The 21432-nt window shown below is 44.0% G+C and overlaps 1 protein-coding gene across 2 annotated transcripts in view; it reads right to left on the reverse strand.

Moving 5' to 3' along the window:
• Positions 1-10353: 10353 nt before the first annotated feature.
• The window catches only part of HLF (HLF transcription factor, PAR bZIP family member), a 52619-nt gene continuing 41540 nt past the window's right edge, over positions 10354-21432 (reverse strand). Inside the window, exons 3-4 of one of the 2 annotated variants that reach the window (XM_046675689.1) lie at positions 19645-19865; positions 10354-14766 (exon numbers count right to left, since the gene is read on the reverse strand). In XM_046675689.1, the coding sequence (XP_046531645.1) occupies positions 14551-14766; positions 19645-19865 (437 nt within the window). In that variant the 3' untranslated portion in view covers positions 10354-14550. Of the gene's footprint in view, positions 14770-19644; positions 19866-21432 lie in introns of both variants that reach the window. The other variant, XM_046675688.1, reaches the window with a different exon arrangement.

Consider the following 21432-nt stretch of genomic DNA (forward strand, 5'->3'; position numbering starts at 1 on the left):
GTTATCATTTTAAAAATCACTTCAGACAATGTCCCCTCTTATTGCCTACGCCCAGGGCTAATCCATCTTGCCACCCAGCCCTTGGTATGTGTCTGTCCCTGGATGCTTCCCAGAGGAGCTAAGTTTCATTGTTCAGGGGAAGGATCTATGAGGCAAGGACGGCTTCATGGAATCACAGTGTCCCAAGGTCAGGTCCTTTTTTTTTTTTTTTTTTAATTCTTTACAAAAAGGATATGAAAATAAAGAAACATATTAAAGAATAAAGATCACATACTGAATTAATTAGAATTAGGCTTGGCTGAGGTCTATAATGTACAGTGTCTGCCCTCAAAGATGCTGACATCTTTGTGAAGGGGCTACATTGTGAACAAACGTAGCATTGTAGGACATTAGCCATTGCAAGCAAGGGGCAGGTGGAGAGCTTGGGTTGGAAGTGGGGTGAGGTTCAGAGGAGGGAGTGACTGCTTCAAACTAGGAGACTAGAGAAGATTTCATGGGAAAAGTGACAATTCAATTTGTCTTGAAGAATGGGTGGGATTTGAATACTTACAGACTATGCTTAGGCCTAGAAGACGGTGGACTGAGGTAATGAGATTCTTCATGCCTCCATTTCTCCATCTGCAAAACAAGCATCAGATCATCTTTGCCCTTTGGGTCTACATGGAAAATGACAAAAGAGGAGACAAGGTGTTCTGTTGCACAGAGCCTGACCTGGGAAATAGGGGATTGCTGTAATTGTGTTTAACTGTGCACGACATCCAGCAAGTCACTTTCCTTCTTCAGACCACAATGTTCTCATCAGAAAAAATGGAAGGATTTACCAGATGAAATATCTCACATCCTCTGACTCAAATGTTATTGCATGGTCCTAAAAGCTTGCCTTGGGGTGGGTTTCTGAGAATGGGAATTGGGCTTCCTACTCACACAGTCAACTGTGGTGTTTACAGGTCACAATCAGGGGGTTAGGAACTCTGGGCTTTTCCTATCCCATCCACCTGCCTGGGGTCTTGAATCTCCATCCACACTTCCCCTATAGCCATTCCCACCTCTCATCCACATCCACCCACTCACATCCCCCTTCCACCACCACACACCTGAGGGAGGAAAGAAAGAAGGGAGAGTGGGAGGGAGCAAGGGAGAGGGAGAAAAGGAATGAGAGAAAGAGAAAGACCATCTCTGTGCACAAATAGCTCAAATCCCAGCTTCCCACTGAGAATTGTGAGACCAAGGGAAGTCTCATCTCCTTTCTGCTCACCCACCCCTGTCTCCTCTTTTAAATTACTTTTTCTCTATTTCTGAGATTCATCTTCACTCAAAAGAAAGAAAGGCACTTTGGTCTTTTCAAGGCAGCTTTTCATGAGGCTTTTGTGTGTGTTCGCTTCCCTCTGTAGTTCTGGGAGGGCAGCGGGGAACAGGGGGACCAGAAGGAGGGGTGAAGGGGTCTGCTGCCCCGGTAGGAGGTGGGGTGGGGTGCAGACAGGGAGAGGCGCCTCCAGGCCGTCCAAGGAGCCTTGTCAAAGGACTCTCATTTTCTGGACTTGAAAGCTACGAACAGAAAAGTTAGGAAGAGGAGAATAAGGTTACGGGTGGGGAAGATTCATTTTTAGGAAAGACAGTTCTATCCCAGATGAAATCAGCTGAGCCCTGGCTGCTCTCTCACAAATCATAATCTTTGATCTCCGAGGTGGTGGGTGAAGAAGCGCCACGGTGCAGGCTGGGGAGTCAGCACCCTGTCAGAGATATTTAGTTTTTAAGATTTATTCAAAATTCTTTCATTATAGCTGAGAAAGTCGGGGTGTGTCTGCAGGGTGTTGAGGAGACCTGTGTGATGGGCTGGGATCAGCACATACTCCCTGAGGGTCTGCAGGGATGTCAAAACACACCCTGCAGCACAGGCTGCCCCCTCCTCGCTGCACTTGGACAAGGCTTGCCATCAACCCTCCGTTTCCTTGTTTGTTCTACCCTGAGCACCTCTCAGGGCTGCTGAAAGGCCCAAATGAGAAACAGATGAGGGAACGTTCAGCTGTCCTCGCTGTTCAGACATGTCAGGATCCTTATCATGTGCGGTGGAATGATTTTCCTCCCTGAGTGCATCCTCCTCATATGAGAAGTTCACGAGGAGACCAGCCCTTTTCTTTCCTTCCTCTCACCCACTTCTCAAGTCACAGGAGGCTGCCGAGAGAAAGGACAGAACTGATTACTAGAGAAGAAACCCGGATTGTTGCTGGACCTGTGACTCATGCTGGAAGCCATCGACTCCCCAGAAAATTGCACAATTCCCAGTTGGCTGGGGACTGTGGGTTCATATTAAAAGGCATAGATCTCCGATTCTTTACATCCTGGGACTCATTTTCAGTAATGGCTTCAGAATTTCCAGATAGAAGTGGCTTAGGGGCTGAAATCTATTTGGGGAGCTGGGGTACAGCCAGAAGAACTTGAAGTCATATTAGCAAAGCAAGCTTCCTAGTTTTACTTAAGTCTATGCTAATCTGGGAAGGCTCTCAGAAGTTAGTGGTGATCATGGGGTACAAAAGTCAATGATGTTCCACTACCAATTTATCTTGGAGTGGAAGATTAAAGATGTGATGATGTTCTCAGGGGGCAAGGTTGATGTTCCAGCATGAGCATTAGACTGGGAGTTTGCAAACCTAGGATGGAATCCAGCCTCCACCAGCAAATGTTTGATTTCTCATCCTAAAACAAGGGTAATGGTTGAGAGATGCTCCAAGATTCCTTTCTTAATCCCTTCCCTCTCCTCTAACATGTTAGGGTAGAAACCTTACAAGTAAATCTAGCCTCAGGGACAAAAGTGCTAAACAGTTTCATCATGTTTTGTCACATCCTTGTGTTAGTCATTTGATTTTCAAAGGCCAGAGAGAGAACCCTGATCCTGGGCCTCTCCTTCCAGGCACTTCTTGTTTATCTCCTGCAAGGTCGTCAGAGGAGGAGGGGGCTGGGCAGGGTGAGGGAAGGAACGAATACTTGTTGAGCGGCTAATATACTCCAGGCTGACGGGGCTTTATTTATGTTATCTTGCTTAATGCAAATAAAATATTAAAATGGCATTAAATGACTCTGAGGCGCAGAAAGATTTAGTGTTACCAGCTAAAAAGGGCTTCTCCATAGCAAATGCTCAACAAATATTTGTTTATTGAATCAACAGATGTCAGAGACAGGGCTTAAATGCAGTTATTTCAACTCCAAAGCCTGTGCTATTTCCACACCACATCCCCCAAGCCCAAGGGGAAGAGGAAAATAGTGCTTGATCTTTGCCACAAGCCCCTCATCTCTGGTGAGTTTTGTCCAAAAAGTTGTCATTCAGAAGGAAATCTTTTGAGACCATGCACCAAAAAACTAGCAATGACTTAGTGCTCCCACTATGTTGAAGCACTTTGCAAGGCACTTTGGTTGATTCCGACCAAAGGAAATTTTAAAAAGCAGGTGTCTTGTGACACCCATGGTTGCAAGAAATAGAAGCCAACTCAAATTAGCCCAATCAAAGGTGGGATGGTGTGGGGGGTAATTATGATGCTAGAGATCACATTGAATCCAAGGGAAGCTGAACAATTAAATATGAGGAAGGGCAGGGATTAGAGAGGTCCAAGGATTTTGCAGAATTGCAAGGACCTTTACTAATTTGCATTCCTCCTCCACTGATTCATTCAGTCCCTCCATGTTGTTTGGAGGAATGCTTTGAAAACTGTAATGTGCATAAGCATCACCTGGAGATCTTATGAAAATACCGATTCTGATTCAGTAACTCTGGAGTGGGACCCAAGAGTCTGCCTTTCTAACAAGCCCCCAGGTAATGCTGATGCTGCTGATCTATGGACCACACTTTGAGTAGCAAGAACTTAGGTCACTAATTCACAAGCTGCAATTGGAACTCCCTGGAGAATGTGTGTGTGTGTGTGTGTGTGTGTGTGTGCGAGGAAAATTGGCCCTGAACTAACATCCATTGCCAATCTTCCTCTTTTTGCTTGAGGAAGATTATCCCTGAGCTAACATCTGTGCCAATCTCCCTCTATTTTGCATGTGGGACAGGGCCACAGCATGGCTTGATAAGCAGTGTGTAGGTCTGTGCCTGGGATTGGAATCCACAAACCCCAGGCAGCTGAATCAGAGCATGCAAACTTAACCACTACACCGCTGGGCCAGGAGGGCCTGGGGAATTTTTAAACTACTGATACCTGGGTTCCACCCTCTCCAGCAGATTCTAATACAATCAGTTTAAAGGTTTATGTCCTGGACATCAGGATTTTCTTTTTTTAAAGCTCCCTAGGTGATTCAAATGGGCAGCAATGTTTGAGAGCCACTGTCTTAGATCAGATTCTTAGCTGATTCGATGGAGTGGCTTCTCTAGGGGTAGGTGTCCGTCCTGGTTCGGGCAGCTGTGGATGGAGGTGGAGTTCACAAGTATAAACACATCAGGCCCACTCAGGACTCTCTAGGCCAGGTGGGCAAGCAGAACAGGAGAACAGGCAGGTAGGCAAGGATCAGCATATCTGGAAGAGTAAAGGGTTTGGAGTCCAAAAAGCTTGGCTATAAACCCTGGCATTACCATTTCCTAGTTGTATGTTCTGCTCTAGAAATTCTGATTTCAGAACTCTTTGAGCCTTAGTTTCTTTAAGTGAAAGGTGAAGGCTACAATTTCTGATCCATATCCTTCTCAGAGTGTTTAGAGGGTCAGTGCAGTGCTGTCCAACCAGGGGTGTGCAGGGGAGACTCAACTGGGAGAAGTTTCTAAGGAAAACAAGCTAGTCTTCCATACCAGAGGCTGCAAGTCTCAGGGTGGTACAGGCATAGGTGTTTTTACAAGCTCGCCAGATGAGCCTCCTATGCATCCCTGGCTGGGAACCACTGATCAGCTGAGATCATGTAAATGAAACCTTAGGACTGCCCTTGACTCTTCCACCAAACCCCATGGATTCAACTCCCTAAATAGCTCTTGAATCCATCCATCCATCTCAAGCTTAGAGCCTTATTTGGAGACTAATGTAGAACATCCCTCACCCGCCAACTCTTCCTAATTCCTTGCAATCCATCTTCCACATAGCTGCCAGTGCAATCTTTCTAATACAGGAATCTGCTTATGTCATCCTCCTGATCAGGAAAAAGCCCAAAGGCCTTGGAGTGGTATGCAAGGACACTGATGGTCTGGCCATACCTCATTTTCCATCACTCTCCTCCTCATACCCTATGATCCAACAGTGCTGTCACCCCTAGGAGGGCTCCATTCTCTCTCACGTCTGCGCTACCTGGAATGTCCCTCCACATCTTTTCCTGACAAACTCCTGCTTTTCCTCACTCAGCTCAACCATCCCCTTCCCTGTGAGCCCCCTAGACCCTTCCTGCTTCCCCCCAGAGGTTGAGGGAGACTTGGGGCCTGTTCTAATTTATGTATTTTAAAGTATACTTCAAAAGATGAAGAATGCCCAAAGAAAGTTACAAAAAAGTTGTCATTCTATCTCTGTGAATGTATATTCATTTGGTGACAAATCAAACATCCTAATTTGAAATGCAAATTCTCACATTTTAAAAATGTAAGACTTGGCTAAATGACCTTTCTGCTCCCTAACCCCCATCCACCCCACTCGAATGTCCTGCTTTGAGGCTGCATAATCTCCAGATTTGGGGAGCCATGCATCCAGTGGTACACAAAGTATATCCAAGAGATATGGGTGCGGAGGCAAATTTTAAGAGAATTTCTAGATCCTCGACTTCTCTAGGTACTTTTTCTTAAACTGATCTGCCTAAGAAAGTGCTTGTTGCTGAGGCCTCATGCTGTTTCTCCTTTCCTTTCCGCCTCTTCCACAATCATACTCCTCCCACTTTACCAGAGATATGCATACTTCCCACCCAACCTAAATCTTACTACAGTTCAGGGCTCTAGTTCCGGTGTAAGATGTCTGGGGCACCAAGGGGCAATGAAGTCGGCTGTCTCTGCAGACAGAAGTTGGCTGTCTGCAAAGTCTTTCGTTGTCAAGGCACCACAACCACCCATATCCATCTCCCTAGATTTGTAGTTTCATTAAAGTTTTGCTTTCTAAGGTCCATAATAAATTTACCCAAAAATGTAATATAGGTATATGGTTTTGATCAATTGTATAGTAGTAATAAAGGTAACTGTAAATCACACCTAAAGAAAATCTTTAAAAACTTTTTGAGCCTTATGTTCAGAGACAATAAAAATAACAATCTCAGTCTGTAGATACGGTTTTATGGCTGAAATATATGATGAGGGTGAATACAAGACTTTCAAGCACAAAAATATATGACATGAGGAACGAACTCAAGGAGGGAAAATACAATGGAAACAATGATTCTGAGGAAAAAAGCAGGGCTGCACAAATTCCAACTGCATTTTTCAAATGTATGTTGGTATCAAATCTCTAGGGTTTCTATAGTTCATTGGATACATTAGAAAGAGGCATGTAGTGGTTTATTTCAAAACACCAATACTTAGAGCAGCTATTGCATCCTTTGCAACTATTTAAACTTGTGATGAAAAATTTTAAACGTCAACTTTATAATGTGCATTGCGGCTTCATGGTTTAAAAAGAATTTTAGGGAGTATGTGAGTAAGAAAATGGGAAGATCAGTGCTCTAAGAAATGTTAGGCCTCATTTCTAGGTGAGTCTCTGAATACCTAGGGTGAGGGATGGAAGTGAGAACAAGAGGCCAGGGGAGAGTTTGGACTCGGGGAGGGGATGAAGACTAGGAAAGCTGGCCTGGATGTAGAGGCTCATCCCCCTGAGGGCAACTGGATAGCTCTGGACAGTGTTCAAATGCAGGGCAAGCTAAGGCAAGATGCAGGCAGTGATAATCTGAAGGCCCAACCCAGCAGGCTGCGCCAAACCAGCGTGAAAGGTCTGTCCAGGAGGTAGGTAAACCTCAAAGTCACCTATGTGAGAGCTGATGAGCCTGCATTCCAACCAGGAACCATCCTCCACTCCCCACATGGGGAGGAGCTTGGCAAAGATGTCAAGACCTCAAATAAGGACTGGACTTCAGAAGAATGTTCTCAGATCAGAGAGGCTGGCCACTGCAACAATCAACCCCAGCATCTCAAAGATTTAATACAGGGAAGACTTTTGTCCCTCATGTAACAGTTCAGTGACTCAGGGACCTCTGTACCTTCTTTCTTAGTCTCCACCTTCCTGAGGCTGTCTGTTGCAGCCAGAAGAAGGAGAAGAGAGAGAGGATCATGTGGCAATGTTTATTGACCAGTGGTGAAGTGACAGCCATGATCACTTCTGCTCTTATTCCAGTGGCCAGAATTCAGTTATATGGCCACACCAAATACAAGGGGAGCTGGAAAAAGTGGTCAAGATGAACATCCAGAAGGAAAAGAAATGGTTTGGTAAGCTGCTGACGTATTTCTTACCCTTGTCATGGATGGTGTGGGCCTGGGCCTGGGTCTACAGGTGATTAGCAGGAACTGACAGAGATAGAGATAGAGACAGAGATAGGTAGAGATAGGGGAGACCGAGGCAGGCCTGAAGGCAGATGCTAAGAGGAAGACTCTTAGGAATCACCCATGACTTTCCATCTCTGTGTGAGCAGGGGGCTCCTCTCGTGCTGCAAGGCTGTCTTTCAGTACATTCAGGACATTCATTAAAGTAAAGATCTCCAAAATCCCCACAATATCACAGGCAACATAATTGGCTTAAAATTGGTAAAGCTTCATGAATTTTATGTATATAAAAATCAATCTCAGAAACATAATTTGGCTCATGAAGCGGTCAGACTCTCTCCCCTGTTTACTCATCCATAAAACAGGGATGTTGCCAAAACCCAGCAGTGGCTCTTGAATCAAGTATTTGCAGGATAAAAATGCATCCACTAAAATATACAATGTATGGCCTGACTCTAACTTAACACATCACTAGTGAAATCACATCAAGCAAAGTAATAATTACTATTATTACAAAAAGCAAATCTTTTTTGAATTCCTATTATACTCTGGGGATTGATCTAAGTGTTTTACATGCATGCTCTCACTTAATCCTACTAACAACCCTATCAAGAGAGTATTATTATGCCCATTTTACAAATAACGCTCGGGGTGATTTGGTGAATTTTCTAAAGTCATACAGATGGTGAGTGACGGAGCTGGGATTCAAGTCCAGGTTTGTCTGCTCCAGGCTCACCCTCCTAACCACAGCCAATGCCTTTTGCCTTTGCTGCGCAACTCATTTATGAAAGAAGCCATGGAGTAGTTGGTATAGACCACAAACTCTGGAATCAGGCTTTGTGTCTGGGTTTAAATTCTGCTTCCTTCATTTTCCGTGAGCCTGTTGCTTCATCTGCAAACCAGGGATAATAATAGTACTTATTTCATGGTGTAAGAATTAAATAAGATGTGGCAGGTACAGGGCTTGGGACTCAGTAATTATCAGATTTTCCTATGGTTTCCAGGCACTGTGCCAGGCTTTGTAGGATGAAAAGAAGTCAGAGGGAGGGGCCTTTGGACCAAGTCCTCACTGACTCAAAGCCCGGGAGGCAGAGGAAGCTCACCATCTTCTTCATCAGCCTTTCGTCCATAAAAGGTCCTTTTGATTTACTACCAAGAAGCCATCTCTGGACCACAGAGGCAAGATTTCAAAAATTCTTCCCCAGTTCCTGACTAAAGATGCCCAAAGAGACTTCTAAGCCAATGACCTTCAAAGAGGGAATGGAATTCTTGGCTTTGAAGAGAAGGGCTTGATGGTTGGGTGGTTTGTTATGTCTTAAATGTGAAATGGGAGAGTTGTCCCACATGGGCAGCGTGTGATGGGTCTGTGGACTGAGGGCTTGTGAGTGACTGGGCGTCTGCACAGCTTGGCTTCATATTGGTTCCTGCCATATTAGAGTCCAACGTCCCTCAGGCATGGAGAAGCAGTCATTTCTTCTAAGAGATTTGAAGACACCAAATATAAAATGAGTTGCCCAAAGAGAATCTTAAGTTAAGGCCATTGTACCTATTCTTCCAAGAGAGGAGAAAGGTGTTTGATGATGAAAGTAGAGCTGAACCCTAACTTATAACTGCTCAATCTAAACTGGGTGGTGCCACCAAGAGGATGGATGCCCACTGACCTGTGTACAAAGCTATGATCTATTACGGATGTCAGAGTATGTAAACATTATCTATGTGAGGGCATCACCCATTCCCACACCATTACTCCCTGCTCTGTCTTCTGAGCAGAACTGTTTTCTGTCCTCTTTGAAGGAAAAAACGGTCTGAAATATTGAACTGGGAAAAGTGCTCCAGGCACACATTCTACTCCCCGGGCCCTCACGGCAGTTATTTATTGAGGATGTATCGTGTGCCAGAGACTAGACATTTGTTATGTCATTAGTTCTCTCCACAACCCTCAGAGGTGGAGATTACACCTTCATTTCACAGATGAAGAGATTTAGGTTCAAAATTGCTTAGTGATTGCTCAAGGTCACACACCTGCTAAGTGACAGCTCTGAATCCAGTTTCATCAAGCTCCTCACCACAGAACCCCCTTCTCACATGCCAGAGATGCTGAATTCCTTGGCCTGGGCTGTGGCCCACACAGTGCCAATGTTTTGAGCTCCTCAGGTGACTCTAATGGCAGCCTGGGCTGGGAACCACCACACTCCATCAGCCTTCTTATAAATCAGGGGTCTTTATTCTATCTTACATCACAGATTCTTTTAGGGGGAAGAAAAAGAGCCATAGATCTCCTCTACAGAAAAATGAATATATGTGTTTATACACAAAAAGTTGCATACAATTTCAGGTAATTATGAAAGTTTTGAAGCTTCTATGCAGATGCTCCAAAGCTCAGGAACTCAAAGTAAGGCCAAGTCTATAAATCCTTGGCTCCAATTACTTGGCCACCCATGGGAGTTAGCAGGGAGTCTTCAAAAAATTTCGATTTCTGGGCCCCACTCCAGATCTGCTAACTCAGAATTGCTAGGTCTGTAGTCCTGTAATATGCTCCCAGACAATTCTTAGACTTCCACCTAGAAAACAGTCTTTGGACTGGTTTTTGGGAACCGCCCTCTAAATGATGCCCATTCAATGGATCAGAATTCATCTCTGTCACTTCTAGGTAATGTTAGGTAAGCTACTTAACCTCCCAAACCTTCTATTTTCTCTTCTGTAAAATGGGGATAACAATTGTCCCTACCTCATAGGGTTGACATGGATTAAACAGTCCATGTAAGTGTTTAGCACAGTATCTGGCATATAAGCACTCAATAAGTGTTAATTTATTATGAATTCTATAGTGCTATCATGCTATTATCTATGTAATTAACCTCTGTAAATGGTCTTTTTGTGATAAAAGTGGGAATCGAATCTAATTTCTAGTAGACTGTCAACAACAATACATGAGAGAAAGAAAAAAAATCAAAGTTTATTAAACATTAAGAATAACAGACAAAGGTTTGGACTTAACAGCATAAACACCACCGATACCACGTGTACAATTAAACTGACCTCATGTGAACTTGTACCTGTTTAACAGATGCAATCTTTGTGGTGTTGCCAAAAGGATAATGGTAGATTATTATGTTTGGTAAGGCGCTCCCAAATTAAAGATTGTACGTCTTGCCTTAAATATTCTCACACATACACTCCCCTACATACCCCTGGCCCTCTCTAAAATGCACTGACTTCAGTTGCCAAATGCAATATATCAAGATCTGGGAGAAGGCTTTGCTCATTTTTAAAATTATATTACTGATTGTAGAGAAATCCTGGAGGAGACCTTGGCCTCCCCAGCAGGGCCTGGGAGCCCTCAGCAGGAAGCTGGCAGACTGGGAGCAGAAGGGCTCTACCACATGGAGGGCAGAACACCCAGTCTCCACTCACCTGCAGCTTGCTGACCTCGGGTTAGATCCAGGCCTCTACACCCCCATACAGGCAAGCAAGCCAACCCAGCCTGCTTTGGGACCACTCTGACTGATAAAGTTTGAGATTTCCTAAAAGGAACATCAGGAGAAAATGAGATAAATTACTGGAAAAAGCAAAGTATAATTTTGCATTTTACAGAAGGGATGTTGTTTTACCCTGGGTTATGGGTGGGGGCCCACAAAATCCTTCTTGACTCTTCAGAAAACAGACCCAAGGCCTTTTAAACGTACATTTAGAATTATTTTGAGTTCCCTCACAAAACCGGCGAGTTAGAAGAAAACTGTGGGTTATCTGGGTATTCTGGCATGCCACCCAATGCCAGAATCCCAACTGCACTCTCCTTGAACAAATGGTCCTTCTGCTTCAAGGGATGGTTTCGTGGAGGCCTGTCATATGTGCAGATGAAAGGCCTATCCCAGTCTTGCCCGGTGTGGGATCTGAATGGTCAAAAGGTGGTCACTTTCTTAAGAGGAGGAAGTGATCACTTGCAGCCCTCCTGTTCCCCGCCTACCTCCTGAAGGTAGCAGGGGCAGAAGAGGCTGATAAATTTTTGCCTTTCTTTGCAAATCTAGTTCAAAGAAATGATGATGCGACCTTGTCAGGAAGTCCTAGGCAGCTCACTCCAAATTGTGTCAAAATGATGTTGGCACGTATGATTTGGATTCATTTTTAATGGCCAAGTAATTAATCTCTGAAAGATGCTTATGATGAAAAGGAGAAAAATGACAACAGGACTCTTACAGTAGCTGCAGTCTGCAGATCTCATTTGACCCTGGTAGATCCAAGTCATTCCAAATTGGGCCACGGCTTCCCGTGCCATTTAGCAGAACTGCCTTATTTACCATTTCACTGCCCTGGATAGAAAGCGGAGAGTGCAGGAGTGCACGCTCACGTGTGTGTGGCCACAATGGCCTACATATAAGGCACCTACCTATACAGACTCCAAAGTTTTCAAATTTTTAAGACAAGGTAGGTTTCTGAGACCTCCCCTGGTATGCAAAAGAATAAGTTTTATTATGATCTTTTTATTTCTTCTGCGGAAAACATTCGTGATGCTCATTGGATACAAACAACCTAATTCAAAGAAAGACCAGTGCTCAAATACAGTTTCGTCAGCTACCATTTTATACTTAAATGATCTTGGATGCAATCCTTCGCAATCCTTCAACACTTCTCCACTCAAAAGTATCATTTGTCTCTGTTTTAGTCACTAATGCCCTTTAATAATTCTGCTGCAATTAGCCTCTTTATCTATAAAAAAATCAACTCTGTGTCCACTTGTGTTCCTTTCTGAATATCACTTATTCAGTTCTGCTTAACATCGCAAACAGTTTTGTTTGTTTTATTACTTATTTCCCTACACAATGTATTTCATTCCAATACTCTCCCATCTCCCACCGCAATCTACAGCTTAGGACAAATGGATACCTAGTAGGAATATCCCACTCGTCAGGTTTTCCAAGACTATGATGCTATGAGAGAAGCATTGTGATGGACTGACAAGGAGACCCCAAGGTCGTTAAAGAATTAGGTACTCTGGAGGCAGGAAACTAGAAAATCCCATCAAGGAAAGGGTGTTTTAATCTAACACAAAATGTTTCTTTGCAATAACAGCAGAATCTCTTGACATTATACAACTTAGTGAAACAAATCAACAATCATCTTTAAAGTCAAAACATCTATCAAATTATAAACCATACACATAGCACCGACATCAATCTTACACTGCATAAGACGCACGTGCCCATGGGGGAGAACAGAATGGTTTGGGGTGCTTTTGCTGATATTCCATTCCAGGAACTCATAATTGTGAACTGAACATTTTTGTGGCAGATGCTTTTCCTAAAAAACACAGTATCATCCAATAAATATTTGACTAACATCCATTTTGTGCTTTTGGGTGACATTAACTGACTTCTTTCTGAGACCTAATAGGAAACAAGAAAGCTCCTTTTATATATTTGAGAGCAGGACTCATCACAGCAAGCCTTGATATCACCATAAAATTTTAATTTAAAGCAGAAAACATGCTGATGTGTCAGTGATAGGCGTAAAAGATTAAAGATTTCAAAAACCCCCAAGCGCTTCTTCTCTGTACAACATTGATGAATATATATCTTTGCTATATAATTTTAAAACATGGAATAGTTTTCCTTGTCTCTTTGCTATATATAATATATGTCTTCCAAAATACATTGTCAGTATTTATATCTGAAAAATACTGTACAAAAAAAAGAACTTCCTATAATTACTCTGTATAAACATTAAACAATTTCATAATCTCTCCTTTTGGTCTATAGTAAACATTTAAATTGATTGGATTAACCACAGTTTGTGACAACACCATCCCCTTCCAAGATACACCAGTGTCTTTTACATTCATTTTTCAGAAGTCCACTTTATAAGAGCACATACGTTCAAAAGCAAACAGAGAATAAGAAACGTAAGCTCTAGGATCATTAATTTATGAAGCATTCAAAATGACACCACTAGGAAAAAGGGTCTTACAAAACATCAGCTTCTTAACTTAATTAACTGATTTTTAAAAACAGCAAGGTATAATTCACAAAAATATATATATTACAAAAAATGGGGAAAACTGAATCTTAAGTAATTGAATTGTTTTGAATATCAAGAGGGATATGGAAAAAGTTAACTAGAAAAGTAGGGGCTGGGGGTACGGGAGGGGGGAGAGAACAAAACCAAACATACCAATGTCAAAAGCGGTTCCAAGATGCATTGTTTTTGGCTCATCTACTGATAAATTAACCCCTCGTTCTTAGACCCGGCATTTCCCTCTGCTTCCCTGTCCTGGGGATGTTCTGGGCATGCTCAAATGCATTACCGTAATTTTTGTTTTTTAAAAGACAGTGAAATTCTTAGGTAGGGAAAATATCCTACGTCCACTAGTAATACTCAGGCAGCATGCTCTAGCGTACAATAGGATTATTGCTTTAGGTACAGACAGTGCAAAAACACACTCTGTGTTCTATAATAGTACTCTTACTTACCTGGGGTCGGTAGAATTAAAAGGAAACTTAGTAGATAGCAAGTAAATATGGGATCTAATAAATCTAAACAGCACTTTAAATTTGAAGACAATTATCACCAAAACCAAAAATATGAGGGAAGCAACCTATAATCGAAGAGAACTGCAGTGTAGTGCTAAGTAATTTTGTGCACCTTATTAGCACGGTAACTTACAGATTAAACAGAAACAAGAGCTCGTAGTCTTGAAAACTGAGATCTACTATTTTACCAGGGCCCTTCTTAGCGAATCCAAGCAGAGGGTCCTGGAAGAGGACGTCAGAGCGAACATGAAGCAACGAGGAGAGGGCAGGAGTGGAGAAGAGAGGGGCAGGGAAACCCACGAGAGGTCTCCGTAGTCCAGTAAAAACATGGCACCTTTCTTTTTTGGAACTAAAAGATGATGAGAGGGCTATCTTAAAATGGCAAGTGCAAAGGAACGCACGCGCGCGCGCGCACGCACACACACCGCTGACCACACACATGAGCACAAGCACATCTATGCACACACATACACACCAAAATGTGAGTCAGTTGTGTTTATGCCTCTGGCAAAGTGCTGATGTCAGAAAGGTTGCTTCGGGTGTGGTGCTATCAGACAGGAAACAAACGGTCCATCTATTCAAAAGCCAGCCCACAAAAATGCCATCCTACAGGGGCCCGTGCCTGGCCTCGTACTTGGCAAGTATGTTCTTGCATTTGCCCAGCTCCTTTCGCAAGTCAGCCACCTCCTGGCGGAGGGCCGAGTTTTCCTTCTCAAGGAACGACGCCCGGATGGCAATCTGATTCTCCTTCAGCCGCCGGGCATCACGGGAGCGCTTGGCCGCCATGTTGTTCTTTCTGCGCCTTGCCCAGTATTTGTCATCCTGCTCATTAGTTACAGAAGGAAAAAGAAACAAGATATTAGATTTCAGCAGAGCTGTGTCAGCCACAGTGCTGGCAGGCCTCAGGGCTGTGCTGAGGCACCAGCCCAGGCGTCTTAACTTGTGTCTCCTTCCTTTAGTTTCTGCTTGTCTGAGAGAGTGGTCCCTGGGCCGTGGCTTCCTTCCTGAGCAAGGACCAACATGTCACAATATGCTCCTACTCTCTTTGCCCAGCAGAGTAGTGCCCAAGGAGGAGAGATCAGAGGAATGAAAGCAAGTGGGGTATCTCACACCCTAAATTACATTCCAAATTTCTTTACTCTCTTTGCTGAAAATTTATTTTACAAACCTTTTTCTTCCATGGGCACTCAGACGCTTTTTGGTATAAACTGATACAATATTGTTGGAAGGCAACTTGGCAATATCTCTCAGCTATTTAAATGCACATACCATCAACTTAGCAACTCCACTTCTAGGATTTCATCCTATAGCAATCTTCATGTGTGTGCACATAGACATGGGCACAACATTTTTATTGCAGTATTGTTTGTAATAGAAAAATGAAGAAAAAAACTAATTACCAGTAGGAGATTTAATAACTACATTATGATAGAGTTATGCAAAAGGATACTCTGTAGCTGTTAAAAATAATGATCCAGCTGAACCAAAAAGATGTGCATGATACACCACTAGTGGGTGGAAACAATGGCAATTTGCAGATAAATATGTACGGCCTCATCCCACTTTGGTTAAAAAAAATACTAATAATATTATCTATTCATAGAAAGAGGTCCAGAAGGATCTATACCAAGCTATAAAAAGTGGTGCCTTGAGAACGGGGATTGAAGGAGGGAGGAGAGAGGTAGGATCTTTTACTTTTTATTTTATAGCCTATTAGAATATTCTATAATGGGCATGTACATGTTTTGGTAATCAAAAACAAAAATGAAAAACACCAAACTTCAACCTGCCACTAATCCATGTATTCACGTTGGTGGTTCGCACTTAAATAATTTACGCTCATTTCCTCCCTAACTGTTCCCTAGGCCTGACTCAGCCTGAGGAATGTTTAATTGTGCTTGCTGTGAAAGCAATCGATCCTTCCCCCCATTGCTGCTCCCCCTGCCAAAACAAAAGAAAACCTTCCTAAGAAGTCTAAGAAATGCAAATCTTCCTTCAGACCTTCCCAATTCATTCATGGTGCCACCTGGCTAATTTTGCACCCCCTTTTTTCAAGAACTTGCAACAGCAAGTCCCTCCATCCTAGCAAGGCTAACACCTGCAGTTACATGCCACCCAGAAGTGCGTGAGGCCAGTTTTTACCCTCCCCCAGGATTCCAAGGGGCAGTTGGCATTGGAAGAGGTCACATGGGTTGGGGCCAAGGCTGCAAGCAAGGTCCAAGGTCAGTGGTCCACCCCATACCTGCCCAGTATCCTCAGCAGACATCTGTCCTGAACAAAGAAAGTGTGAGACACAAAAAGTGTGCAGGCGCCTTCTGTTCTGCCCTTCACAAGCTGGTACTGTTATCTTATTTATAAAGCACTCCCAGCTTTTTACACGCTTCATAATAAAATGTAACAAAGTTAAACAAATGATCTTCATAATAGCTGGTACCAGAATTCTTAGCGAAGAGGCTGTCCTTTGAAGAATACCTGGATAAGTAAGCTAGGGGCAGGTGTGCAAAGGCTGCTGCTGAGATTTGTTGTTTGCGCTTCTGAAAGGGAGGAGGGGAGCTGGAAGAAGGGGTCTCAGAGAGGCCAGGCCAGCTTGATGGAGACAAGCTGGGAGGAGCTCCGAGATGGGAGTCTTCACAGGATTGAGCGGGCCTAAAGGCATATTAACAAGAGGGAAGCCTCCAGTTCTCAAGGAAGCTGTCTGTGTTATTTTGTCAGCCCCAGTTCCACCCCCCTGGTAGTGTCAGTAAATCTACCACACTCATCAGCATTTCCAGGAGTGTGGTTTCCAAGATCACTTGACAGAGGGGCTCACTTAGGTGTGTCAGAACCTCCACAGAGGGGAACCGGAGGCCAGGAGGGGAAGGAGTACATGAGAACAAGCCCCTGGGAGATTGTAGAAGCTGTGTGTGTGGTGGGGGGAGGATGGGGTGGTACCACCATGGGCCATGGACTGGGTGGTTTGTGACCAGGTCTTAAGGACCAGGGAGTCACTAGCTGACCTCAGGGTAACAACAAACTTCTCTGTGTCTTAGAGCTCTTTTCTCTTCTAAGGTGCTTCCATTTCCCAGCCTTGCCTGTCCCACTTGTAGATGAGCTAGGAAAGGCGTGGAATCGAGACCATCTCAGGTGGAGGGGAGCTAAGAATAGGAATGAAGCAGAGGATGCAGAAGGCAGGAATGATGGAAGGAGGACTGTCCTGGACTAGGAAAACCAGCTTGCCTCCCTTTGTTATCACAGAATGGTTGGGGAGGGGGGAGGCAGGATATTGTTGGGGCTGATAAATTTGGCACTACATCTCCTGTCCCCTTCTTTATCTCCCAGGTGGGAATGACATCTGGCTGCCCAGTTACCCCCACCCAGCAAGGACACCCTCAGTCCAGGGTCTCATGGGTGATGCCGCTTCACCCTTTCCAGCCCCCTCCTGATGGGTCAACATCCCTTTTTCTCACCAGACTAGAAATTCTTTGAGGGTAGGAACAACGTCAGTACTGGCTCACCTTGGAATTCTCAGCCCCTGATACAGGCCTTGGCACACACAGCAGTGAATGAATGGATCATCAATGTGATTAAACTGATTCTCAGCTAGGAATCCCAGTATGCCACCCCTTAATTCTCCCAGGGCATGCATGCTAACCCAAATGAATGGCTCAAGGGACAGGAAGTTCAGGCAGCGGTGGGGAAGCCAGTCCATTGGCAAGGGCCATTTCACTCAGTTGGTTTGCTCATCCAATGCTGGGGGCCTCAAACACCTCTCCCACCCACCCCTATCTCAGTCCTCTCTGCCAGAAGGAGCAATATGTAACCGCTCTGCTTCTTGCTTTGCACAAGTTCATGGTGTGTGACCTGAGGCTTCAGTCACAACTGAAGAAATCTAAGGACACATGGCAGAAGAATGTTTCTGCCTGCTCCCCACCTGCTACATGAAAAGGTCAGGCCCGGCCTTGACAGCAGTATATGCATAATTCCAGCACAGACAGGCTTCACATGGCCTCTCTGTTGCCAAGGTTACCTGGGTTATTAAGTAAGCTTGCTCTTTGCTTTGAACTTGTAAACTTGGAGACCCTGTGAAGGTCTGGCTGGAAGTGCCATCTACTACTCAGCCACACCCTCTGTTCAAAAGGAAATCCATGCTGAATGGGCTCCCTGGTTTGGCTTAAGAGACAAACTAAAATACACACAGACCTGGATGGCTAAGAACACACAATGAGGAAAAGCATCAGTTGAAAGAAGATACCTAATTGCCCAGGACCTAATCTTATGGCGCCCCTTTCTTACTCCATCTGAGTCTATCAATTCCTTAACCAATTTAGATTTTCTGGTCTCTTTACTATGCTCTTTCCTCTTTAGATTCTCAGGGTGACAGCTATTGTTCTGTCACCCCTGGGCCCCTGTTGTAGCCTTGTCAGGGCCAACATGCTGCAGTGACCTTTCTGGAAGCTAGAAGACTTGGGGACCACGCAGGCCTTACTCTCACCAGCAGTGTTCACCTTACTTCACCTTTCTGCTTCTCCATTTCCTCAACTGCAAAATGATAACTTTGGTCTAACGACTGTCTGCAGTCCCTGTCAGCCCTGATATTTGCCGATTCATCACTCAAGGTAATCTCAGGTACGTGCATGACAACAGAGAGTTAAATCCGTGGGTGCTTTTTCCTTCAACACTCTTTATAGATATGAAAAGCAGAAGTAACTGGTCTAAATCAGGTCCAGGACAATGTCCCAAACTCCCATTTTTCCAACCTAGCAGTGTCTCTCCATGTGAACCACATTTGGGTTTGAGAAATGGGGACCAGAAGTTAGAAAAGGGCTAATTATGCCTGGTTCCGATGCCTTGAATGTATACGACCATATCTCTGTTGTCCATAAGATTGGAAAAAGGCATAAACACAAAACCTTCTAAGCAATGGCTAATCAAAAATGGTTCTATTTTGGGATCAGTGGAAATGGCATAATTTTGGAAAGAGTACTCTTCCTAAGGTATCATTAAATGTGTCAGATTAATTTTGTTTTAAATTGTATCTGACTTCCTAAAGTAAATCTATTTTCCTTTATAAATAATGCATCCCTTCAATATAGCAGAGAAAAACAAACCGAGAATTAACCTTTTGCTGAGATACTCAAGTGATCATTACTTGAGAAACAGAGCGAACATTACATATAAATAGTGTCAGGGAACCCGCCAGCTTCCTTAACCAAATTCCACCCTGGCCACCCAAGGTTGGCAATGTGGACAGAGGTCCTGTCTCCGCCTGTTATTTCCTGAGGCCTACATGGAAATGGCAGCAATTAATTATCAATAAATTCTGAAAGGGAAGGTAGCCCTTGGAGGCTTTTGGGGTCCAAGTGTCCTTCCCAAATAATTTTCTTTCTCTTTCCAACCTTGAAATATTTGGGTTACATTTTATTGGGCTTTCATGGGTTTCACTGCAGATAGTACTGGGTTCGCTTCCTTCATGAGCTGTAAATCACTCCAATATTTTATTGCTTCTCCTTTTTTCTGTGCCTCATCAAGACACGAAAGGCATATTTCATAAGACACTCAGAAAGGAAGCAACTTGCCTAGAGTCATGTGCCATGAAACCGGATCAAAACTCACGAGTCCTCTGTTCACTAGCTTATGTGATCTTCCTGGGGTCGCCCTTTTAATTTGCCTCTTGATCCCACTCTCCATTTGCCCAAAGCCTGATTACCAGTTCCAATTTACCTTCAGATCATCAGGGATGAAGACTTTGCGTGCTTTCTTAATCATGGGCTGCGGCTTCAGTTCTTCCTCAGAGAACTTGCGTTTACGAGGGTCAAACATTTCCTGGCCAGGGATGCTGGAGAGGGCAAGATCTGCCGGGTCCGGCTCATAACCCACCGGGACCTGGATGGTATCAGGATCAATGGGACTCGGTGTATTGCGGTTTGCTGGCAACAGTTGACCTGGAACAACACAGGAGCTTTAATTCATGAACACTCTTGGCAGACCCAGGAGACAGCTACTTGATGATGCTCCAGGATGAGGGGCAAGAGTCATCAGCTTACTTATATATGATCCTGACATTGTTTATCTTATTCATCCTCATCATGCTCCTGAGAACACAAGCAGGTAAACCTACTTATGTCAGATCAGGTAAAACAGAGACCCACATACACATTTTCACAAACTAAATTAAAAAATACATGCATTGATTCTTAACTATAACACATTCATGGAGAAACAACTATGTGCCAGGCACCCTGCAAGGTATAATGGATAGAAATACATGATTTCTACCTTAAAAGTGTTTTCCATGCAAGTCAGAGAATCAGAACAATAACTAGCCAGTTGGGATATAGTGAAGGTGCTGGGAGAGAAGTAAACTGCACATGCTTCCAGAGTGTGGGGCAACAGTGCATAACACAAAAGAGGTTAGGGGACACTTCCTAGAGATGACACTTGGTGTAGCTGCATCTTAAGACAAACAGTAATTATAAAAAAGGGTAATCCGGGCACAAAGACAAGACAGAGGGTTACCTTTTTGAGGAACTGCAAGCTGTCTTGGGCAGCTGAAGCACTGAATCAGAGCACAGGATGGTGGTGGGTGGGAGTGTACATGCAAGAGATGTGGTCAGGAAGGTGGCCAGTGAGGATCTTATAAAAGGTCCTGAATGTCACTGAAGGATGCTGAGCAGTCAAGTGACAAGTGGAGCAGAGGATTGGAAAGAAGACTCAGGCAGCGTGAGGAATGGACTGAAGGGGGCAAGACTGGAGAGGGAAGGTCAGCCACTAGGCTGTTGTGATAACCCATGTGGCCATGGATACTGGCAAGGGGACAGTGAGAAGGGGATACGGTCAAGAAATATTGACCAAATTAGAAAGGGCATAATGGAGACGATCTAACTCCCACTTGAGAGTTCTACCAGCCAAAACCACTGAAACACACAAACATCCACAGAACAACAGCTTTACTGCGTTTTGGAATGTGTCTTACTGGTGAAAGTGAACTTAATAACAGACCACAGTGTTCATGTGGCGAGCTCTGAGCCTTAACTTCTAGTTTTATCTGAATTTTACAGTCATTCCTTTCACACCCAGAGAATAAATGAGAGGATACAGCTCAGCTGGGTTTGGCCCATCTCCTCCTCTTCCTCACTGCCAATGGTTGGACAACATGTGAAGGATCCTTTAGGTTTCATTAAAATCTACCCCAGGTTGAAGCACGAAGCCATTGGCTCACATTCTAGCCAAACTGTGAAACCATGCTCATCTGTTTTCTGGAAAGGCCTGGTGGGGAGCTTGCAAAATGAATGTTCTGGGTGACCTTTTGGGCCCCTACTCTGCTTTGAGCTCTCTGTATCCTGCTTGCCAAAGAGGAAGAGATGGGCCCTGAGGCATTGGCAGAGGACCGAGATTTCTCATTAGCCAAGCTGCAGCTCAGCTCCAGCTTCTAGAGACTGCTGAGTTCTGTATTGGATTGTGTCAAGCTAGATTTGATCTTGTGCCTCTTGACATTGCCTCAGAAAATGA

This window comes from Equus quagga, chromosome 11 (assembly GCF_021613505.1).
Source record: "Equus quagga isolate Etosha38 chromosome 11, UCLA_HA_Equagga_1.0, whole genome shotgun sequence".
In the NCBI taxonomy this organism is placed as follows: domain Eukaryota; kingdom Metazoa; phylum Chordata; class Mammalia; order Perissodactyla; family Equidae; genus Equus; species Equus quagga.